Here is an 18784-nt window from a genome sequence, read left to right on the forward strand (position 1 = left end):
GCAGGAGGCCCCATTAGCTAAAGTGGTGCTTCAGGTTAAGAACGGACCTCCGGAACAAATTAAGTACTTAACCCGAGGTACCACTGTACACAATAAGAGGGCGAAACAGGCAGTTTTGTTTCTTTTAACATACCATCTTTCTAGGGCTTCAGACAGAGAGCTCTTTCGCAGCCCAGTATGGCAGAGCCAGGAATTCAATCTTGGAGTTGTTGCTGCATGCAAAAGATTTGGCTTTACCCTGACTCATTATTGCACATGCCATTGGGCCGCAGCCTGTGGTGCTAAACAGTGTAACTGTGAGGACGCAACAGGGCTTCCTAATACTGCTTCTGTCTATTCACTAGATTCTCAGACTTGACCTTCCACTATTTAGAATGGAAAAACATCAACAGTGAAGCAGTGTACAAGGATGATCTTAAAATATCATTTTGGGGATGTAACAGGGTCACCCCCCCCCAATAGTACTTGAAGAGCCTGACAATTCAGTAGGCTCCTGATCTACTAGAGAGCAGTTTGAACATGATCAGGTAGAAAACATCTAGCAAACCAAGAACCATCAAAAGCTAACACCATTGTTTAATGGCAGGCACATCATAAATGGACAGTCATTTGAAAATAAAGGCTCTCCATTTAGCACAAATATATAAAACAAAAGGGAGCAGATACCAAAGACTGTTTCTCATCAAGATGGTGCTGGGTTGTTTTCTGCCGTCTTTCCTTCCGTCTCATGGGAGTAGCAGCACTTGTCCCCCAGTGAACAGTTGCCCTGTAAGGGAAAAGCAACACCCAACATCACTAAACCATTCCAGTCCTTGCATGCAGTCCTGTGGCTGAAGCAGCTGGCCCTTAGGCAAACTAAGGCCGGGGGCCGGATCCGGCCTTCTACATCCAGCCTGCAGACGGTCTGGGAATCAGCATGTTTTTGCATGAGTAGAATGTGTGCTTTTATTTAAAATGCCTCTCTGGGTTATTTGTGGGGCATAGGAATTTGTTCTTTTTTCCCCACTCCAAAATATTGTCCGGCCCCTCACAAGGTCTGAGGGACTGTGGACCAGCTCCCTGCTGAAAAAGTTTGCTGACCCCTGCCTTAGGCAAAAGAGAAATTGGCTGCTTGGCCTAAGGAGGCTGTAGCTGATCTGGGAACGGAACCCATTGCTACACCTCTGGTTGCCTTCACCATTCTGTTCTGTATAAAAGCCAAACATACCGAATTTTCAAAGTTCCTCTAAAAAGCCCACTTGCCATCTGCAGGAGTTTTAAATGTTATGTGTAAAATTAAAACAGACTTACATACAACTAGTGACCCAGCCAGCCAAATAGGGTAACCCAGCAGGACTTTAAGGAACCTCCTGGTTTTGCTGCCTGCCTAGGTCTGTAAAAACGGAGCACCTGTGAAGCACCAGGTAAGCTGTGCCTGGGTTGGTGGGTCACAAGTTCGTAAGCCTGGTTAAAAAATTGTGTCTTTTTTCCAAAGAAAAATCTGCTTTTCATTGGACATCCTCATACCAAACAAAGAATGGAGTTTAGGGACAGGGCAATTGTAACTGGGCTTAAAATGATTACTGAGAACTGTATTCTCCAGCTGACTCCCCTAAATGAGACCAATCGATACAGGTTGTGCATAATGACCTCTGGTTGCCAGCAGCTACAACTAATAATGGCAGCTGATAAGAGAGCTCATACAAAACTACGTGCCACATGGCAGAGAGGCAAACCAAGTGCAGCTCCAGTGGAATAAAACCAGAACCCAGAGAAGAGGGGTGTGCTTAACCCTTTCCTGCTCCCAATTCTATTCAAGCTTCTTTTACTCGTGCTATGAGATAAAAATCAGTTACACAGGTACCATTTCCTCCATTTGCCATGAGTGAAGCTTAAAGAACTTTAGCTGCACAGGCCATGTGCTTAGACAGTAAAAAAGCAAAAGAGAGATGGAACAGGGCAGAGAGCAGAGAACCATGTCCCTTCTCCCCTGCACTTTTAAGCATAGCCACTCCCTGCTGTCATCAACACTCAGATTCCCCCAAAAGGCTACCCAGTTTCTTTTACATACCAACCCAACATCTCAGTTCTAAGCAAACAGCACAGTAGCCGTGACTACTCACTTGCCGGAACCGTTTGCAGGGAAAGTTCTTCAGGTGGGCCCCATCACTCTGTTCTGCACATTCTTTCCTCTTGTTCTGGTGTAGCTTTCTCTTTTCCTGCAAGGAGGAAGAGATCCCACCCCTGCCCCCAGCAGATGTGTCAGAACAGAGCCAAGGAGGCTGGTGCTTTTGTTTCGGTGTCCCCGTCACTACTGCCCTAGCCAGGAGAGTCAGGGCAGAAACCTGGGCCAAAGACCAGAAGGAGTAGCCCAAATGAGGTAGATACATCTTCCTCTACTTCCCAGGAAGTTGCGGGGCAAGGGAATGGGGAAAGTGCCATAGTTCTCCTTGTCAGCTTTTCCATGACATCCTTAAAAGTAATGCATTCTGGTACCATTTTTAACCAACAGGAATGAGTCCTGGCCTGTCTTTGTTCTAATGCGCCACCCCCACCCCAGGATCTTGATTTCCCCATCCCAGGTTACATAAACTGTATCCTAGCTTGCTCCCAGGACACCCAGGTTCCCTGTTAAATCTTACCCAGCTTTGGCTCTTGCTTTTGGGCCCCAAAAAGGCTCTGGATTTAGCTGGAACCGTTTGAGGCCTTGCTTTCGTGAGCTAGGATTAGCATCCGCCCGGACAGTGAAGGATGCCTGCAGCCTGTGGAGTTTTAAGAGTGTCAGCAAGGAATAATAATAATAATAATAATAATAAATTTTATTTATACCCCGCCCTCCTCAGCCATGGCCAGGCTCAGGGCAGATAACAACCAATAATAAAAACAAGTTGAATGAATACAACTTAAAAACAAGATTAAAATACAACATTAAAACATTAAAATGCAGCCTCATCACAGGAGGAAAAAAGAAAGAGGGGGAGGGAATCAAATCTCCTCCAAGCCAAAGGCCAGGCAGAACAACTCTGTCTTACAGGACCTGCGGAAAGAAATCAGATCCTGCAGGGCCCTGGTCTCATAAGACAGAGCGTTCCACCAGGCCGGAGCCAGTGTTGAAAAAGCCCTGGCTCTGGTTGAAGCCAATCTAACTTCCTTAGGGCCCGGGACCTCTAGGGTGTTGCTATTTATGGACCTTAAGGTCCTCTGTGGGGCATACCGGTCCCGTAGCTACGAGGGTCCTAGGCAGTGAAAGGCTTTAAAGGTCAAAACTAGCACCTTAAATCTGACCCTGTACTCCACTGGGAGCCAGTGCAGCTGGAAAAGCACTGGGTGAATATGCTCCCGTGGCAGAGACCCCATGATGTGCCTCGCTGCAGCATTCTGCACCCGCTGGAGTTTCTGGGACAGCTTCAAGGGCAGCGAATTACAGCAGTCAAGCCTGGAGGTGACCATCGCATGGATCACTGCGGCCAGGTCGGGGCGGGAAGGACAGTTCCTACCTGGAACCAAACCCCTTTCACAAAGTGGGATCACTACCTTCTCTTGGTCAGAATAGGACAACTTCTAGATGAAAAACTCTTGAGCATTTGAACACCCACCCATCCACCCTAGAGCTTATTTTGCTATCTATCTTAACCCGCAGCTGTCTGTCCCTCCCACCCCTGCACCTCAACAACAGCCTATAGATACATGCCCTCCTGATTTCCAGAGTTTCCTGCCAATGAGCCATTTCTTACTTGGCCTAAGGCCCCTATTTGCCCATCCAGCACCCAGTCTTGCAGTACACCCCCAATACCTACTTTGGTTCTACAGAAAGGATGTGGGCAGCTGGGCTGCTCTCGGAAAGGCGCTCTCTTTTCACAGGATTGAGTTTCTCCTAAAGTTGGGAGATAGGCAGGAGGAATAGAACAAGAAGTGGGTTTAATCTCAAGAGGTGAAAAGGGGAAAGCAAATGAAGAAACAAACTTCAGGTGAAGGATGGCTAGGAATCTGTCCTTTACAAACGCCTCAGGAATGTGTTTTAATCGCTCTTTATCAGACCAGACCCAAAGAGCAAAGTATACATGCAGAAACCACGGCCAGTGGTACAAGGTGGCAGGAGCATGCCCCATCATTGCAGACAAAAAGCAACAGTGCCACAGGCTGGAGCCTGAGAACGGGGAACAAATAGCTGTTCTGGAGGTGCCTACAGTAAAAGATCCAGAAAGAAAAGCTCCTTTATGCAGAGGTTAAGATTTTGCTCACCCAGCAGCGCATGATGTCCCAAAGCACAGATGGTGGCGCATCTGTCTTGATGGCGTTTTTGCAGGCATGGGACAGTGACACCCGGTAACCAGCATGGAGGAGAGCTGACCTGGAAAGGAAATCCAGGGAAGATTTGCACAGAAATCTCTAATTTCCAAACTTTGGTAGAAACAATGGAGGGTTTCTCACTGTTTGAGTCAATTCTGTATTTCAAACTGTAGCCAACATCACATGTTACCTCATTATTAGAACACAGGATTCCAATTTTGATCAGATTCAGACCATGACCATTTCATTGCACATCCCTAAACATTTGTTGCTTGTTGATGTCGGAGCACTATAGTCTGTCAACCTGTTTATCCCAGCTACTCTGTGAAGTGTCATTCTTTCCAAACAATGCAACAATTTGAAGATGACCACCCTCAAACTGCCAGACCCCAGCCTAGAAGCGACTTTGTCTTGGATCCATAAAACCTATAGCATGAGCAATCCATCCTGGTTAGAAAAGGGAAAGTTTTCATATGTGGTAGACATGTGAAAAAACTAAGGGATTTTAGGAAATGATATATAATGAAATGAAGATGATGTTAGAATTGGTAATTTCCAAAAAAATAGAGGCTTTTTTTCTAGGGATATGGGGGACAAATGTCCCAAAGATTATTATTAAACTATATATGGAACAACAGCTGCCAGAATCCTATGTGTGCAGAACTGGAAGGAAGAAAAAGTCGCAACCAAAGAAGAATGGATTGCAAAACTAATGGACTATGCAGAATTGTCAAAACTGACAGCAAAAGCGAGAGACCAAAGTGATGAGCTTTTTATTGAAGAATGGAAATCCTTTTTGGAGTATCTGAAAAGAACTATAGCCAAATAAAATTGTAGGCAGGATTTGAATTAGGAGCAGTGGGTGGAAAATGACAATAATTGTAATAGAGGAAATATGTATTAGATATAGTTTAACATAATGCAACAGAATTATGTGTAGGAATAAACACACCACAGACGTAAGGATGGGAAGTCACGTTTATTTTTTAAGAGAAATATATATTGAATTTTAAGTTAATGTGCTTAGGTGTTAAGAATTGAATAAAATTTATTATAAAAAGAAAAAGTGGGGACTTTTCGACAGCCTATCACTTTGGGCAACAGGACCTGTGGCTTCCTGCATAACAGAGCAAAGTTCCAGCAACAACCTAGTATAATCTAAACTACAGAGACCCAGAGAGTCACAAAGTCCTCCATAAGACAGGAGTGAGGACCCTGTGGCTCTCCAGTTTTTTTCCAGACTCTAATTCCCATCAGCCCCAGTCACTCTGATGCATAGGCAAGGCTGGTGGGAGCTGCAGTCCAGCAACACCTTGAAGGCCACCCCTGCTACAAGAAAACACAAGAGTCCCACAGCAGGACCCTTAAGGCTTAAGCCAGACAAAATTGCTGAGTAGGGAAGTCAGAAAACAAAGGAAGGCACAATGCTCCAGTGTAGCTCTATAAAGTCTTTCAGAGCCTGACTCTGCCACCAACTAAATGAGCCCCTGCCCACTCCAACCCACACAAACTACAAACGCTCTCTGTATGCTTTCCCCTACTTTAGGATAGGTTCTTGCAGCACAAACTCCAATCTCACCTGAACTGTAGCAGGGAAGGGCTGCTGCAACGGACGGTTTTGCTGAGATGGTCAAGGGTGTAGTAGAGAGGGACATCACTGAGCTCCTATCGCACAGAGAGAAAATAATACTAGTTAAAACCGGGTGTTTGCCCTACTGTTGCCATGAAGACGACAGCACCAGTTTATCTTATATAGAGTATTTCAAAGAAAGATCTTGCAGTGGTGGCTTTTTAATCTTTGTTTATTTCTCCACCCTATTTCTAGATTGTCAATAGACCAGAGTACCCTGGGTGATTCCTCTCCCTGCAGAGATTCCTTTCCACGGCGATTCATTTGCCTCAGGTCTACTGCAGGTTGTGAGAACGGAGGCCTGCTCTATGGCAGAGGTGCAGAACCTGCAGCCCTCTGGGTGCTGCTGCTCCAGCCACCATGAGACGCAATGGGAGTTGGACTTTCCAACAACATTCGGAGGACCACAGGTTCCCCACCCCTGCTCTAGAGCAAACTTTTTTACAGGGACTCCCCTTGCTAAAGACAAGCTGAGAGCATTTGCCAGAACATTGCCAGACACTGGTATTCCATTGTGGCTGTGGATTGCAGAAGACAAGACAGACTATGGTATACAAGTTCTTGCTTATCTACCATTATTTTCCCTTTCCCTTTTGGCGTCCCTCCCTTCTTATCTCTCTTTTTTTTCAGTCTACCACTGCTAATATTCTCACTAGATGGGCTTCCAAGGAACCCCAAGGTGCCCTGGAACAAAGTTTGAAAACCACTGCCCTATATGAAAAGGGTGCCGAGCACAAAACATACCCTTCCCTTTGGATTTCTATATCAAACCAATTGCCACACAATACTGTATTCATTTGTTCATTCACACTGAGAGTTTGCGCAACTCAGTGGTCCACTACGCAACATCCTTTGTTGCACCTTGGCAAAAAGCTGTGGCTCATGGGGGTGGTCTAAAGGGGAAGGGATCCCGTATGGCAATCGCCTTCATCTTCTGCACAGTCTTCCTCACCTCCATCACCATGCTCAGGATGCCCTGAATCCGCTGGCTTGTTCGGAAGCGTGCTGGGTTGCTCCCAACTGCTGACAGGACTCGCTGGACAAAATCTGCATTGTGGAGGGGCTCTGCCCACAGGGGGCCACCCAGCTGTGGAAGGAGGAGGAGAGAAGCAAGAGTCAGCTTGAGCTCTTCTGGCCAGGGGCATATTATGAGCTGTAGAGATCAGATGGGCTCACCTGGTGGCGCTGCTGACAATACTCACAGGATGGTCCCACAGGAGGCCCACAGGCAGCCTTGTAGTTGAAGCTGTTGTTTGGTCGGAGAGAGCAAAAGCAGTATTTAAGAGCCTCATTGGGGTAGAAGGGGCCAATACTTTTTCTTTCCCTGTTCCTTTGTTGTTGTTTTATTAACTATTGCTTGTTAGGTGCCCAAGTCTCTCTCTCTCTATTTATTTTTATTAATATTTTATTTATACCCCACCCATCTGGCTGGGATTCCCCAGCTATTCTGGGCAGCTTCCAGCACATATTAAAACATAATAAAACATTTCTGATACAGGGAACAAATATCATTTAAGCATCCATCAGACAGACTGTCAGTTTGCCTCCTTTGATTGGTAACTCGGAACTGTGTTCATTATCTCTGGCATCAGGCAGAAGAGGCAGGCGCAGAGGGGTTTAAACATTGATCTTCACTTCCCCAAGATCCCTTCCTGTTTGCCAATAGTTCTATTACACCGATAGGAAGCATCCAAAAATGAGCTAGCATGATTTCCACTCTAATAGAAACGTGCGCCTGAACACACCCTCCTCTCCTCACAGAAACAACACGTCCCCCCTGCTTCTGACTCCCACAAACCTATTGTGTATGACTGCATACAAAACTTTGGTTTTTAAAATTTGAGGCCAAAAGCTGAGAATAAAGGAAATGTTGCAATGAACCCCCACCGAAAGAGGATGCCTCATTAAGAGAGCCACCCGGGAAATGAGTTTCCCACCCTGGTCAGCACAGGAACATCTGCCAGCGCAAGTGTTCCTGGAATCTGCCCACCTGACTATCTTAGGTAGAAGGAAGAGGGGAAATACTGTTTGATTGTTCTGTAAAAAACATCTCCCCAGCTCTCTTACTTGTTTCCATTGTGAGCCACTTTGCCAAGTCTCTGCATATGAAAGGAGCCACAGCCCACACAGTTATAGACAAAGGCCTGTTTGCTGCCAAAAGAAAAAGAATTATTAACATGTAGCAGGCTTGGCTACAAATAAGAGGCAGGAGGCAGGGAAAGAAAAGCCCAGGGATGGGCCTCAATAAGTACTGGTTGCAGTGGATAAGCTCCGTTACCTCAGCTAACTGGGAGCACCATGGACAGCCCCCCCCCACAAGTGGTGACCATTTTGCACAGTGGTGCCGCTCACAGTCCCCACACTCCTTGCCCTGCCCCACATTCTGCCTTCTTCTGTGTCCAAATCTCCTTTCCCTTCCTCCCCCACAACAAACACTCTGTGAGGTGAGTGAGGCTGAGAGACTCCAGAGAAGTGTGACTAGCCCAAGGTCACCCAGCAGCTGCATGTGGAGGAGCGGGGAAGCAAACCCAGTTCACCAGATTTCGAGTCCACCGCTCTTAACCACTACACTACGCTGGATGCCACTAAAATGGTTGTAAGCACAAATGGGGCACTACCCAAGGACTGAAACTCAAGTTTGGGGGTGGCTCACCTGGCAGAAGCTTTAACCTTGGCTTGCCCAGTAAAGACCCGGACGAAAACACGAATGTAGAAATCCGCACTGACCGACAGGAGTGGGACAATGTAGCGCTGGTAGCAGTTGGCCCGCAGATCAATGCTGTGCAGGATAATCCGCAGGGCCTGAAGGAAGGTAGGAGGAAACTACAGTGAGAGCTATTGTTACGTTTTGATTTTGGACAGTTAACATTACTGTGATACATGGGGACTTCTACTCTTCATGTGTTAGCCCCATAAGAATGTAAGAGTCACTCTGTTATCTTGAGGTTGGCCTTGGAGTGTGTCCTCCAGCACAGCAGCAGGCAGCCAAGCTGGGAGAACGAGGGAGTGGAACTGCAGCAGTGTCCTGGATGCCTGCATGGCACTGCCGGTTGATACTACCTGATCATGCAGAACCCCCAACTTGAAAGCATTCATTTCCTCTTGAGGAAGGCAATAGACGGGCCAAAGGCTGGACAGATACAGCGATGGGACATGGGCTTGTAGTCTGGGGTTCCTGGCAGCTCATTCCACTCACCATCTCATGGCAGAACTTGCCCTTGATAGACATGGACCCATATTTGCTGTAGCAGGTCTCCCCGGAGTTCCCAGCCATTACAGCCATGTCGGTGCATGTGACACACAGCAGGCCTGCAACAGTGTCCCCAAAGGGAAAGGAAGGGTCAGGAGATACAGCACAATCTTTCCCCAAAAATACACACCTAAAAGGGCATCAAGCAACAATTGTAGCATCAAAGCGTATGGCACCATGACCTCAGTTTGGACTGCTGCTCTGCCACAAAGCCCATAGCCAAACCATTACATATGCTGGCTTCAGTTTCTATCTGTGCATAGGGAACAACAACGCTCTCCTGTCTCATGAGGCAGGGAAGGAATACAGAAAGAGTTCTGTAGCTTGCACAGGAGGAACCATTTCACTTTTACAGGAGTCTTCCAATCCACAGAGAGCTTTAGGAACTTGCATAGCTAGACTGCCATATAATATGCTAAAAGTATGTCTCTGACAAAGCCCGAGCTTTTCCGTCATGAGTCAACGTGAGGTTATGGTCCGCATTTTACATTTATACCCAGATTTTGTTTTGAAATCCCCCCAAAAAAACTGTTTATAAAGGACTGACAGACAAGCTAAGTAGGCAAAAAAAGGTTGGTGTCTCCTAAACCAAAAACCACTGCAGAAGAAGAATGGTCCAAACAACCTGATTTTCACCATCACTCACAAAATTGGAGCTGGAAGAAGTTATCAGCTCACCTCCGTCACTCACGCTCTGAACCGCAGCATCCAGAAACATCGAAGGGCTGCCATACGGGTCCAGATCAATGACATCAAAGAGGTTTCTGTCTGCCTTGCTCTGGTACATCAGCATCCTGAGAGTGTGGGAAAAAGACCTGTTTAGAAGCACCACACTCCACACACAAAAGGAAACAAAAAGACAACAGTGGCCCAGGTCTTACTATGGAAAAAAGAGGAGAAGTCTAGCTCCCAAGCCCTGAATCAGGGGTGGGGAATCTGTGGCCACCCAGATGCTGTTGGATTACAACTCCCATGATCCCCAACCATTGGCCCTGCTGGCTGAGGCTGAAAGGAGCTGGAGTCCAACCACAATCAGAGTGTCATGGGTTTCTTATCTCTGTTCTAAATGGAAAACCTTTACTCACCGGGCGTCTGACAAGCTTGGAGTCACCAGGTGTCCAACATCATTGAGCTGGATGTTTTTGGTTATTAGCTCAACAGCCTTGGCAGATAAGTCATTCGCCACCACTCTCTGAAGGCCAGGAACCTCCTTTGCAAACCGGATGGAGCGTAATCCAGAAGCAGCCAAGGCCTCCAGCACTCGCACTCCCTCCTGCAGAGAGACAGGAAGAAAGATCTAGAAAGGAGAGGTGGTGGGAGGCCCCAAAGCAACTGAGCTCCACAGATGCCTTGCTAAAAATGAACCTAACAGCTGACTTCAAATGGTATCCCCTTGCCACAACTGATGGAGATGTAGAACAAAATTTTCCTCATTATGCCTTATCACCTTGTGACCAATGCACATGGTGAAGTAGACACAAATTGACTTTTGCAGCAGATCTTGAAAGACTGGATCAGCCTTGTGAATGCCTCAACATGTAGCAAAATCTCCAGCTGTTCCCCAGATCTTCGATTTCTTGAGAATGTGTGCTAAAACACAGACTTAATGTTGGAGTTTGGGGAGGAGAGAGGGAATAATGCAAGGTGATTAGTATTTAGTGGAGCATTTGGTGGCCACTTGTAAGCCAGGCCTCTGCACCAAACAGAGACCTTGCAGTCAAAACTGTAACACAGCTAGCATAGTGTAGCAGTTACCATGTTGGAGGCAAACTGGTAGGACCCAAGTTCAAACCCTCCCCCCCCCCACTCGGCCATGAATCTTGCTGGGTGACCTTAATCCAGTCTCTATCTTCCAGCCTAATCTACCTCAGAGGATTGTTGTGAGAATAAAAGGAGAAACTTGTATGCCACCTTGATAGCCTCGAAGGAAAGGCAGGACACAAATCAAATAGATAAAATATAACTAAGCACAATAAAACTAGTACAAAAATAAATATATTTTGACAAAACAAAAGAAAGGAGGGTCAAGGATGAACAAGGGATCAATACATTCAGCACTACAATAAAATAAGGTGCCATCACAAGACCCTCAAACCCCCAAAGTGTACATACACACAGGGACACAGCACCTGGCATACTTCTCCCACTTTCACAGCTTCATGCTCCTCATTATCTTGCTGGTCATCACCACCAGGTGTCTGCTCCAGGTCATCATCTTTTCCCCCTTTCGAGAGATCCACAATCACTTTTGAGACATTCTCTTCTCCAGGGACTGCAACTGGAACAGATGGAAATAACACAGAGTGACATGAAGTCGGGGCCTGCCATTCTCCTTACATAGATTCACAATCCTGAAATCATTTCATACAACTGTAATATGGCATTCAACATTATGCTGAACAGCGTGGACAAAGAGATTGCATATATTTTCCAGGAAGCTAAGCAGCCATTTCCCAGAAGCTGGAGAAAGGTTAGCAGGGCGCTAAGAGATCTACAACGTGCCAATCAAGCTAGCGTTCTATCTTCTATTTACCTTGCATAGATATTCTTAGCACATTTTGTGCAAGAAGACCACAGCTGCTCATGGCTCTTTTATGGTACAGAGTGGGGTCTTGGCTAAAGAGTGATGTGTTAACCAGATCTACATTCTGTAGTTCTAGGAACAATCCCCAAGGCTTCAAAACGGGGCATGGCTAGTTCACAACAGAGCCGCTGACAGTATGCAAGCCTGCCTAAACAGGTGCTTAAAGCACAGCTGTCACAGCAAGAGGAACAATATAGAACTGGAGAAGGAAGAAGAGAGTGGAAACAGCAGGCAAAGTCAATATCAGGGTCTGCTACAGCCAAACTGTTCTCCCCTCTCTCTCCCCTGGCCAACTTTACATTTTATAACATTTATTTGTTTTAATAGTTTAAAATGTAAAGTGCTTTGGGTGCTTGGCAGAAAGCCAAGTACAGGGGAGATCAGAGTATCAACACCTCTTCTGCCCCTATTTACTTCACAGTCAGGAGAAAGAATAGGGAAGTGCCCTAGTCAAACGTTTCATTTGGAAGGGAGAGAAAAACTGCCTCCAATGGACAGAGGTAATTACCCCAATGTCCAGACTACAGGACAAACAACAAGGAGAGAGAAAGGTAAATCAACATTCCTGAAAAGACAATTATGCATGCCTCTTACACATCAGTGGTTTCCCCCTCTGGGTCTTGTCTCAAATAGAGGAAAACATTACTACTCACTTGAAATCCCTTTTGATGAAAGCTGCAGCCGTACAAATTCAGTAAGGACTGCACACCTATATGTGGGAGGGAACAGAGATGTCAGAGGTGTGATTTTTGTTATTCTGTAGCCAAGATATACTAGAAAAAAAGATTTCATAAAATTTATATACCACTTGATTGTAAAACCCCCGTCAAAACTAAAGACCCTGTGTGTCTTCAGAACCACTCATTTTCCAGAGCACAGGCTCGTCCATCAGCCCCAGCCAACATGGATGACGCCACCCATCAAGAATGATGGGTGCTGCAATCCAGAAAGTTGGAAAGCTACAGGTCCCCCACCCCCGTGAGAAGCCATTCCGCTTCAAACCATACTCACTAAATGAGTGAACACAGCTTTCCCCTCCATATTTTTCAGCCTAAACTACTGGGTAGTTATTTGTCACTGAAAGCTATGCTACAGTATCGGTAGACAAATCCCATAGAAAAAATGTTATATAAATCAGCTTTTAAGGCTCACTGAACACAAGCATCATCACTATTATTACTAAAAAAAAAAATCCTCTCAACTACCAGATTCCTGAAACTATCAGCCACTTGACAGAAATTGTTTTGGCAGCAAAATAGGGCTGCCCCTTCTCTGTCAAAGGACTGACCCTTCCTTTCATCAACCCTCTTGCCAGCAAAGGGGAATTAACTTGACTTCATTACCAAAAGGGTCTTGAAGTGGGTAAAAACTAGGATGCATGCCCTCTAGCACATGGCCTTCAAGTTCGATCCTCACACACACAAAGATCCTTCTAGCAAAGAGAGGAGCACCCAGGACACAAAAGCCAGCCTCTCCAGGATCCTTTGCCCCCAGGGTTCCTTGCAGCTTCTGGAGAATAGGGTTCCTTTTGGTGGCAAAAGTACATATCCTTGCACCACTGAAGATATCCCAATGGAAAAGGGAGAGTACATGCAGGGTGAATTCAATGTAGTGCTCAATGAGCTCTACTTGCCCAATGATACTTTTCACCCCTCTCTTCCCTCCCCCATGTGCCCCCTAAGTCTGTTCTGGGGGTTCCCCCCAACCCTCCAGAGCAGAATAGCAGCCCCTAGGACAGTATGCTGGGACAGAAGAGAGAAAAGTCTTCCTGCAAAAGCAGACCTTGTAGTTGAATCAGGTACCCATCTTTGGAAACCAAATGCTTTGCTCCCTCCCCACTCCACAATAACCCTTCTGGAAATGAGGTCCACTGAACCCACCTTCACCATAGGAATAACCTGAGAAGGTGGATTGGGCAGTCCTCAGTGAGTCAGTAAAAAAAATAAAATGAAGTGGGGTCACAACTGTGAGCAGAGCTTTTTTCTGGGGGTACTCAAGGGTACACAGTACCAGCATTTTTTTCCTAGAACAAAAGCACTGATGGTGAGAATGTCACAGTTCCTCTCTTGTTCATTACACTTAAAAACTACCGTATTTTTTGCCCTATAGGACGCACTTTTTCCCCTTCAAAAATGAAGGGGAAATGTGTGTGCGTCCTATGGGGCGAATGCAGGCTTTCGCTGAAGCCTGGAGAGCGAGAGGCGTCGGTGCGCACCGACCCCTCTCACTCTCCAGGCTTCAGGAAGCTATCCACAAGCCTTGTGCCCCCGGGGGGGAGTTCCCGTGGGCTCACAAGGTTTGCGGGCAGCAGCCTGCAGCCCGAAGCACTGGGCGCCCTCCGGAGGACGCCCCATGCTTCGCGCAAGTGTCTGCAAGCCTTGCGCGCCCGGGGAGAGTTCCCCCTGGGCTCACAAGCATTGCGGGCAACAGCCTGTTCTGGGGGCTGGGGTCGGGGGAAGCTCAGGCTTCCCCCGCCCCCAGCCCCACAAGCTCCGGGAGCGATAGTGAGGTTGCGCAACCTCGCCTTAGCTCCCGGACCCCCAGTCCCGAGGCTAAAAACGAAGCCAGGACCGCGAGCGGGATCCATCCCGCTCGCTGTCATGGCTTCTTTGCTCTTTGTGGCTCGGGGGGGGGGGATAATTTTTTTTTCTTTATTTCCCCCCCCCCAAAAAAAAATAAGTGTGTCCTATGGGCCGGTGCGTCCCATAGGGCAAAAAATACGGTAAGTTTAATTCAGCCAGTGGCCCCTTTTCATTCTCGCAAAATCAAAGGGGCAGCCTCTTCCAAAATGCAAGAGCAGATTCCAACAGTCCATCATTTGCAAAGTTAAATGGAAAGCAATCTCTCCCCACATGTCTACTTACGTAAGGTCTCTGTTAAACTCCTGAACAGGGTTGTAGAACACTTCATTGGCACTTGGGAAAAATATTTTCCCCTTCCCTTCAGTGACCAGGGTTCCTCCATTCTTTACTGCCTCACTGCCACCAGTAGTGCTCACGATAAGGGACTGAGCCACATTTTGCTCCAGATTCGAGTCAGCTGTTTCCATACATTGTGGCTGATCACCATCCATGGCTTTCACAAAAATATTTCTGACTTTAACAGCAATTAAAGGTGAAATATTCCAGGCCTTTTGAATCTGCAGAGTTCCTGCCCTTCTGTAAGGAGGTAAGGTGCCTCCCAGGGTCCAAATCCACCGGAGACACTTGCTTTTCATTAGTACAGGCTTCTTCCTGAGTATTTTCTGAAAGTATAAGAAAAGCTATTTCTATTGCATAATTTTCCAATCATCAGCACTGCTGTTCTGTATATGAGTGACAGCTTACATACGTTATGATTGCTGCCCACTTCCAAAGATATGGGTACAAAGCGGTGATTAGTTAAAAAGGAAGGAAAGCCCTCACCTGCCTTTAAGAGCAAGAGGTCCTTATTTTTTTAAAAAAAATATAAGGAAATATCAGATTTTAAAAATCAGCCTTGAATTTAACAACTTACCTGATAACAATAGGCACTTAGGAATTCTAGGCAGAGAATTCCATGCAGGTGAGTGGGCTGGTGAAGGACGGATGGGTCTCTCTATTTGACCTCCACCTGCCCCCATGCTCTCCTGGTGAATTTTCTGAGCCAGCCAGCTAGCTACACTGGCAATCCAGCTGGCAGGGGGAAACAAGACATGCAGAGGTAGCAGGAAAAAGCATGCAAACTGCTTCCCAAGCTTGGCTTCTCCTCCTACCTCTCACCTATACTCTAGTCTGCAAGTGGACAGCCATAGCTCAGTGGTAAAACATGTTTTGCATACAAAAGGTCCCAAATTCAATCCCCAGCATCTCCAGGTACTGCTGGGTGAGGACCCTGCCTGAAATCCTGGAGAGCCACTGCCAGTTAGTATAGACAACTATGTACTAGATGAACTAAGGCTCTGACTCAATATAAGGCAGCTTCCTATGCCTCCAAGTTAAAATGCTGTGATGTACTGCTGGTATAAGGCTAATTCTAGAGCAGGGCTGGCTCACAGTCCTGTCTCGGCTGCCTAAGGGCAATTGGTACCTGGCAATGCAGCAGATCTTACTTGTGCAGGACTACTGGGAGGCCCACCAGCTCACCAATCAAATGAGAAAAAAATGGTTGAGATGCCAAACACATCTTCCAACATGCAGGAGGGGCAGCTGAGTTAGGGAGGCTAGCTATTCAAGTTGTTTATTAAATAACCACCAACCTATAGGAAATTCGCTGGGCTTTAACACAAAGAAGGTAAGCATTAAAGTAGTGGGTCTTAATCATATTTTCTCAAAACTATATAACTCTAATATTTGACACTTAACTGAGAATTCTCGATTGGCTGCTGTTTGCACACCACCATAATTATGCTCTTACTCCGCAATGCTGGCTGTAGGTTTCTGCGTCTGATCAGAACTGGGAAGCTTGCAGCAACACCGGAAAAAGGAAAGAAAATACACAGCACTTCAGATCCATCTTTTCTATAATCCTCCTCCTAGTCTAAGGAATCGGAAACAAAGCCAAGCCAGCATATCACCAACAGCATAGATTGTGGAGAATAGGAAAGTAAATGCTCTATTAACACTCCAGGCGGAAGGAAACAAAACATGTTCCATAATAGAATCTGAAGCTTGCTCCAGTCTAACAATCACCAACCTCTTTAACTCATCCTCCAACCCAGAATATTTCCTTCCCAGAAGCAGCAGAACCAACCAGCACCGACTTCCACGCTTCTCAGCACAGGTTATGTCGACGCCGCCATATTGAAAATTGCTGGGAGACGATCAGCTGACGCTCTTCTGACCAATAAAACTAGCGGCGGGTGGGACGCCTATAGGGTCAAAAAGGAGACGTAGCCCAGCTTCCGAAACGCAATTAGAAAAGCCGGAGTTCTTTAAACTCATTTGGGAGGGGACATGTGTCGTACCTTTGAACACGACTTCTTCCGTGATCCGGATGTATATGCGGCTTATACGGGAACATCTGCAGTTTATAGTTTCGTTCCCCAGAAATGATTGCAATAAATGGCGATGAGAATCAGTGGGAATGTAAGCCGTTAGCTGGTATTTCTTAGAAGTCTTCGTTGGCGGGGGGAGAAGAGTAGTTCCTTTTCTATCTTGCAATATAAAACTTTTAAACCATATCGAACTCAGTGGGGCATAATTTCTCCGTGAACAGGCATTAACTGAAAGAGTCAAAGGTAACAACGTGGCGAACTCCTACACCAAGATAAGTGAGTGTGGTGACAGTTAGTAGGTCCCTTTCGTGCATCAAGAATTTAGAAACATCTCATTATTCAGAGTCGGACTGTGGTACTTCGCCAAGCTCACATATTGCGATTTCCACATCAGTTCAATAAAAGCATCCACTGTCTAGTCCTCAACCTCTGAGTTCAACGAAGGGGTGGATACACTTTACTGGGGGTTAGTGGGAAGACACCCAACCAATAACCTTGAGGTTATTTGACTGAAGCTAAATTGTACATCAAGGTTGAGGGTAGCTATGCACGCTTGCTGATCTGTGCCTACATATCTCTCTGTATATTTTTAAATAATATATATGCTACCCTTCAATTTATTGAAAACAATATTAACACCAGGCTGGGCATCCTCACTATGCTGATTAGACTTCTTAGTTACAGCAAGCTTCCCCAGATGTATAATTTTGTTACGTATCCTTGTTCTTAAAATCTACAGATTTTATCTGTATTTTTCATAAATGTTTCACACTGTTTTAGGTAAGTCACTTAGGGATTCCCCCTCTTTTATGAAGCAGTTAATTTTATTTATTTGACAAGATTTATAAGCAATCTAAATATACATGTTTTCAGGGTGGCTTACAATATATTTGATATCTTGGTAGATCGCTTGAGATTTTCTAGAGCTAATCAGCATCAGTGTTAGGACTCAGTAGGGCAGTTCAGATTATCCTCCTAGCATATATGAGAGAGATAGCAGGGCTAGCCCCACATCCCATCCCTTAAATATAGGGGTTTCTGTTCATATGTTTGCACGCTGTGCATGGGCATTCAATGGGCAGGGCTAGGCTAGCCAGATAACATCAAGGACAAGGCCAGCAACATTGCTCTGTTCTTTGCACGGATATCCTTACATGCATTGCACAGTAATACATTATACATATGCTGCAATATCCTGTCAAGTTTATCTATAAATACAAATCAGGTAGACAAGAAGATAAGGATCTTTAGATGCAAAGGAGCACACCAATACCTTTACAAACTGGTCTGTTTGTTTACTCCAAAGTAAATCCCACTGCTTTCAGTAGAACTTACTCCCAAATAAGCACACATAGGATTGCTGCTTTAATAGCTGTAAAGAAGGAGGGATTTGGGCAGGTGTGTCTTGCAATGCTGAACTTGCTTCTTCTACACAATTATTTTAAAGTATGCAAGCCTATCTTCCTTTACACCTAGCTGCCACCTTTTTTTGTTCTTGCTCCTTTAGCAGCAATCTCGTACTGAAAAAATAAGCAGGTAAGGCTTTTCCTGGCACAGGGATGCAGTAATGTGGATTAAATGAAGAAATCAAGCAGGGACTGTTTTTCCCATACACAGTTCAGAGCCATTTTTGTGCAATGTACTTACTCTAAGTTGTTGGCATCTATCTGTTTCGAGAGACAATGCAATATGCCTCCAGGGATGAAGTCAAACCGCTGCATTAGTGACACTGAAGTGACCTCTCCAGGGCACAAGCCTGGGCAGTGTGTATGGAGGTTTTGGGCCAGTGTGTATGGGCTGCCCAGATGACAAGACCCCCATTTTGGCCTCATTTATGTGGTCCAAAGGAATTTAGAGCAATATGTTTGGCACCAGCTTGGCTTCAGGAGTTGGCAGGAGGCATCCAAGGTGCCATCCAACTGCCTTAGGGACTCCTGATTTATGTAGGGTTTGCTGTTAGACTTTGTTTCTCTTGAAGATATCCCACAAGACAGCAGAGATTTAGGATCAGAGTTTTCCTTCTCCTAGATGGGCTACCGTCCTAGGTTGATAAGCCCCATCTACTCCCTAACCTCCCTCTACAGCATGTGCAGAAAC

The 18784-nt window shown here is 45.9% G+C and overlaps 1 protein-coding gene across 6 annotated transcripts; it reads right to left on the minus strand.

Moving 5' to 3' along the window:
- Positions 1-558: 558 nt before the first annotated feature.
- TRMT1 (tRNA methyltransferase 1) lies at positions 559-16542 on the minus strand. Of its 6 annotated transcripts, none has more exons than XM_028717350.2 (18): positions 16387-16523; positions 16108-16230; positions 14598-14977; positions 12387-12442; positions 11279-11427; positions 10235-10422; positions 9828-9943; positions 9096-9208; positions 8553-8701; positions 7967-8050; positions 7076-7145; positions 6852-6986; positions 5849-5934; positions 4222-4330; positions 3777-3853; positions 2622-2741; positions 2103-2223; positions 559-766 (listed from the first exon to the last, which is right to left on the minus strand). In XM_028717350.2, exons 3-18 carry the CDS (start codon positions 14948-14950, stop codon positions 683-685), a joined length of 2010 nt encoding a protein of 669 aa, XP_028573183.2. In that variant the 5' UTR covers positions 14951-14977; positions 16108-16230; positions 16387-16523; the 3' UTR covers positions 559-682. The 6 variants fall into 6 exon arrangements, with proteins under 6 accessions (XP_028573183.2, XP_028573180.2, XP_028573184.2 ...); XM_028717347.2 differs by having other exon boundaries at positions 16056-16230; XM_028717351.2 differs by having other exon boundaries at positions 16108-16154; positions 16387-16522.
- Between the last annotated feature and the right edge of the window lie 2242 nt (positions 16543-18784).

The sequence above is a fragment of the Podarcis muralis genome, chromosome 2 (assembly GCF_964188315.1).
Source record: "Podarcis muralis chromosome 2, rPodMur119.hap1.1, whole genome shotgun sequence".
Lineage (NCBI taxonomy): Eukaryota > Metazoa > Chordata > Lepidosauria > Squamata > Lacertidae > Podarcis > Podarcis muralis.